The 5,921-nt window shown below is 37.9% G+C and overlaps 1 protein-coding gene across 1 annotated transcript; it reads left to right on the forward strand.

Annotated features, from left to right (window-relative positions):
- Positions 1 to 4,176: 4,176 nt before the first annotated feature.
- LOC309828134 (olfactory receptor 6K2-like) lies at positions 4,177 to 5,135 on the forward strand (the record flags this gene model as incomplete). Its single annotated transcript, XM_082663238.1, is given in 4 exon segments — positions 4,177 to 4,389; positions 4,393 to 4,506; positions 4,508 to 5,031; positions 5,033 to 5,135. Coding segments are annotated over 4 exon segments (954 nt in total).
- Positions 5,136 to 5,921: the final 786 nt, after the last annotated feature.

A 5,921-nucleotide genomic window follows, 5' to 3' on the forward strand; every position in this document is an offset into this window, starting at 1 on the left:
GGAACATATGTATATGTATAACTGATTCACTTTGTTATAAAGCAGAAACTAACACACCATTGTAAAGGCAATTATACTCCAATAAAGATGTAAAAAAAAAAAAGATATACTTGTCCACACAAAGGTGTGTGGGAGATGGAGAGAGCTCTACAGGAAAGTCAGATCTTTTTAATCACTGACTGATGAAGGAAATATTGTTTAGATGGAGAGCTCAGGGTAGAAACATAGCAGAAGAGAAAAAGATGCTTGTCTCTTGTCTCAGTAGCTTTACTTGGTTGACCACATCAGGGTAGAGAAAGATAGAGTCTTCACCCATGTTTCTTCCAACTTTGGAACCCAACAGCAACAAGGTCAGTAAATTAACTAATTTTGGGGAATGGTAGATATCCAGAGAAAGAAAAATACTCACACGTGACAATAGGCAGCCCTAGTATGAATATAGATACTGTGAGTAACTGTTGGGACGTCTGGGCAAGGAGAAATCAGGAAAGATTGTTATAAGGCAAGTTAGTACAAAGAAAAATGATTTCAGTTACTAAATTTCCCAAGAAATGGGTGGGATACAAAGGGGTCAAACTCATGGGATGGCTTTAAAACAACAAATGAGCATTGTGATTGATTTCTGAAATGTTTTAGGAATCAGTGTTTCAGGAATCAAGTGAGATTTCCAGTTCACTGTTAGGCATTAACGTCATTGACAATTTTACTAGACTTTACTGCGCTTTGGATAAAGATAGAGTGTTCACTGGGGAAAGTCTAATAGTTTTTCTTTTTGGTTTCGATTTTCCTTACCTTTTCTTTGGCTAGGCCACATCTCTTCAATAGAATAGGGAATTAGATCTGGGTCTGCTCAGGGGCACTTTCTTGAACTAGTAGACCAGTTTAGTTCATAGGACCATAGTCACAAGATGTGGTGACTATTACTGAGGACATCAAGACTTATGGGAAAGATCAGATATGCATATGAAAACTCAAGAACACTTAAAAGGGAAAATTATCTTAAGAGGAAAAGATATATAGATATGTAAATATTACAGGAAATAGAGTGATTAGAGACGTGGGATTAGCCTTTTTTTTTTTTTTTTTTTGGCGGTACGCGGGCCTCTCACTGTTGTGGCCTCTCCCGTTGCGGAGCACAGGCTCTGGACGCGTAGGCTCAGCGGCCATGGCTCACGGGCCCAGCCACTCCGCGGCATGTGGGATCTTCCCGGACCGGGGCACGAACCCGTGTCCCCTGCATCGGCAGGCGGACTCCCAACCACTGCACCACCAGGGAAGCCCGGGATTAGCTTTTTAAAACTAGGAAAGACACATGTAGAATTTGGTTAGTTTAAAAAGGAGGCAGATTGGGAGACTGGGATTGACATATATACACTAATATGTATAAAATGGATAACTAATAAGAACCTGCTGTATAAAAAAATAAATAAAATTCAAAAAAATATATAAAGGAGGCAGAGCTTGGAAAGAACAAGAGGATATTTCAGGCAGGAAAGATTTCTTTCAGGAATATTCAGAGACCAGAAAATGAAAGTGACATGTTTGGATTAATAACAGGTTTACTAAACTGGATTGGTAATGAATAATTTTTACAGCAACAGTAGATAAGATGGCTTTGTTTTCTGCTGAAATAACAAAAAATCGTTTCAGTGCAATATTAAAGAAAGACGATGTAGTTGGGAGTTTGATGAGACTTAATCACATAATCAATGAACAAGTATATCTATAGTTAATATAAACAATAGACCATTAATAAAGTGCCCTTTCCTAATGCACACACAACACAAGGTTATTAATCAATGACAGGCAAAAAGGGAGCTTATTTTTTCCTATCTCAGTGATTAGAAAAGTGTTATCCTAGAGGATTTGAGATTGTTTCCTTTTTAAAGAAGGAACAATTTAGAGGAAGAAAATGATGAGAATGTAAAACTTAAGTATAGGTGTGGAAGGGGAGTCACATGAGTAAACTGATGCTCTAGCAAGATTAATCTTGAGGGAATGGAGGCTTGTATGAGAAAAGTAAGACCGGAAGCATTTGGAAACCCATTACAATAGTGTAGACATTATGACTAGACATTAAATTAGGGGTAAGACAATGGAAATAAAAGATATTGGTAATACAGCAAAAAAAAAGTTAAGCAGACTTTGATGATTAATTAGGTTTGAGACATGATGGGACAATAGATGCAAAAATATGTAAAGTTGGTATCTAGAAGAACAAAAATAAGAAAATCAGCAAGGGAAATTGGTTGAGTGTTGGGGGTAAGGATGGTGTGTTAATTTACTAGGGCTGATAACAAAGTATCAGACTGAATGGCTTGAACAAGAATTTATTTTCTCATAGTTCTGGAAGCTAGAAGTCTGAGATCAAGGTTTTGACAGAGTTGATGTCTTCCAAGGACTTTCTCCTTGGCTTGTAGATGGCTGCCTTTCCTTGAATTTTCCTATGAGCCTCCTTCTGAAACTGTGTCCAAATTTCCTCTTCTTATGACACTGGTCATATCAGATTAGGGCCCAACCTAATAACCTCATTTTAATTTAATTATCTCTTTACAGGCCCTATCTCTGAATACAGTCACATTTTGAGGTATCAGGGTTAGAATTTCAACATATGAATTTTGGGGGAAGGACCCAATTCACTCTATAACAGGTGGAGGTGGCAACTTTGGGTCAAGGTGATTCATCTAAGTGGGAGAGTCCTGAAGAAAATGTGGGGCTCAGGACTGAGATACAAAACAAGGAATTCTGGAGTCACATTAGTTAATGAGAGTTGAAAACCTAAGGAGCTTATCAATAAACTTGAATAAATGAGTTGTCTCTGAAGAAGGGAAGATGGAATGAGAAACAAAGAACAAAGATAGAATTTTGTGTTATTTCCATAAACTTGGGAGGTGGAAGACAGAATAGCCAATGAGGTAAACCTGTATAATGTAGTGTGGAATAGGCAAAAGAAGGAAAGACTTCCAAGGATTGGGTGATTAACCTTCAAAGGTTAGTGGCAACAAAGACAGAGGGAGGCCATTGAATTTTCAATCAGAAAGTCATTGGTATAATTTAAGAAAAGAGATATGGAAAGTTGAAAGATAATTGATTCAAAGGGATTCAGGAGGGAATGAAGACAGTAAATACGTATTAACATGATAGGAAATAATGATGTTGACACAAAGGAGAGAAATAGTCTGAATAGAGATAGGACTTTCCTCTCAAGATAAGATTTGTGCATATTTGATAGCAGAAGAGAGGAAATCATTAAAGAAAGTAAAACAAATGGTTCTGAACAGGAGATAAATGAATAGGACAATATATTAAAATGTGTTGTATTTAAACTGTATTCTACAGAACACTACAGCTCTCTCTCTCCACCCAACCACCCAATATAATTATACTAGAAAAGCTTTGCATTTATGGCTTGACATAGTCAGTTTCCATCAATTATTTAATTTGACTAAAGCCTTCTGGTACAAAATACATTTCAGATCCATTTTCCTAGAAGATGGAAAAGGAAAAGAGAGATGAAAGAGAGGATGTGTTATTTAGAGGCAGAAAAAGGAGGAAGAGGTTGGAATTTATTAATGATGTCTGTCTTCATCATTAAAATGTTCAATTAAATCATATGCCAAGAATCAGATGAGGAACTGAGAGTTTATAAGGAAGAATTTTGAAACAGTTATGGGGAGATTGTTAGAAAATCAATAAGACTTGAATATGAGCAAAAACATCACCTTGCTATTCTTTCACTACCTCATCTAGTTCTTTCTTTGTCTAAATGCAGTGGTTTTAAAATATGGTCCTCTGATCAGCAGACAGCATTGCCTGGAAATCCGGTAGAAATGAGAATTCTTTGACCCTACCCCAGACCTACTGAATTAGAAACTCTCAGGATGGGGACACGTAATCTCAGTTTTAACAAGCCCTCCAAGTGATCCTGATGCATGCTGAATTTTGAGAATCATTGGTCTAAAATACTGGCTGTGTTTTCTGACTGTATTTTTTTTTCCATACTCCAATTTTAGTTGTAAGCATCTATGGAATATTCCTTCTTCTTCTATAGCCCCAATACAGGGATTTATTCAGATGCTGTCATTTGGTAAGTGTACTCACTCTATGACCAATAGTAAGCATCTCCTAGAAGGCTTGAGTGCAGTAGGAATTGAAATCCTCATTTCTCACCTGGAGATGGAGAGCCCCAATCAAACCACTGCTCAGGAGTTTATCTTCTCTGCTTTCCCTTATTCCTGGGGAGATCCTGTCATCTGTTTTGTTCCAGTGCTCTTCATTTATGCTTTCATTGTTGTTGGAAACCTAGTCATCATCACAGTGGTCCAGCTGAATACTCACCTCCACACTCCCATGTACTTTATTAGCGCCCTTTCTTTCCTGGAGATCTGGTAAACCACAGCTACCATACCAAAGGTGCTGTCTTGCCTGCTTAGTGACAAGAGTATTTCCTTAAGTGGTTGTCTCCTGCAGATGTATTTCTTCCATTCTACAGGCATGAGTGAGGTTTTGTCTCTTGACAGCTATGGCTTTTGACTGCTACCTGGCCATCTGCAGCCCTCTTCATTATCCCACTATCATAACCCCTAAGCTATGTGCCCGGCTGACTTTAAGCTGCTGTATTTGTGGCTTTATCATGCCCCTCACTGAGACTGCCTGGATCTCCACACTGCTATTTTGTGGCTCTAATCACCTTGAGCATATCTTTTGTGACTTCCTCCCAGTGCCAGGCCTGGCCTGCCTAGACACACAAGACATCGTCATGATTCAGGCAGTGGATGTTGTCCATGCAGTGGAGATCATTACAGGTGTGATGCTCATTTTCATGTCCTATGTTGGTACTGTGGCTGTAATTCTATGTATTTGTTCAGCTGAGGGTCATTGCAAGGAATTTTCCACATACGTCTCCCACCTCACTGTCTTTCTGGTTTTCTTTGGCAGTGTGGCTCTCATGTACCTACACTTCTCTGCCATCTACTCCTTATTCTGGGATATAGCCATTGCTCTGGCCTTTGTAGTTTTGTCTCCCTTTTTTTAACCTCATTATTTGTCTGAGGAATAAAGAGATAGAGGGAGCTATAAAAAAGCACATAAGTCAAGCTAACATCATTTTTCATAAGACCAGGGACCTCAAGTAAGATCTAGTAGTTGGGAGTCTATATAATTGTTGGAGCCCTCTAATCCTCAACTCCCTGCAATACATCTTTTCCTAACAGCCTTTTGCTAAAACTGGTCTCCCAAAAGTCACCAATAAAAAAAATTCACTAATAACTGAACTCAATAGTTTATTTCAACCTTTATTCAATTTGACATATTTTGGATCTGACTTTTTTGATTAAGTTTTCCGCCACTCAATTTATTCAAGGTAAATTTAATTTGTGGAAATAATCTGGGTAAAAATTTACTAATTTTAACAGAGTCGAGACTTCTGTTTGTAAGATATGATAATTGAAAACCATCTTCATAAGACTAAGTTCTCTCCATGGTATTCACAATGGATATACTTGAAGAATAACCCTAATTTCTAATTGAGTATTCATGTATTGATAAATAGCAGTCTAGATGTTTTTCAGCAAGTTCTATTATGAATCCCTTGTATGATTTATATCTTGTCAGTACTACACAATATTAATTCCATGTCTGTGTCAATAACAGGCACTAAGCCCTGTGTCTACCTGTATTGAGCCTGTGTGTGTCAAGTTAGTGGAGACTGTTTTGCTGAACCCCAAATCAACTTCATTAATATCAGTGACCACTAGAAATGAGGAGAATGGATAGGCCTCTTTAAGACTGACAGAGAGAGAAACCCCATAAAAGGGTTGGTTGCAGTTCTGTGGTAGTTAAGGACTATGGCAAAGAATCTCAGGCCAAGAAGGTCACTGAAGAATATTTTAAGTACAATAAATGAACAAACAAAAACCTTG

Source organism: Grampus griseus (genome assembly GCF_964374135.1).
Source record: "Grampus griseus genome assembly, chromosome: 1".
Classification (NCBI taxonomy): domain Eukaryota; kingdom Metazoa; phylum Chordata; class Mammalia; order Artiodactyla; family Delphinidae; genus Grampus; species Grampus griseus.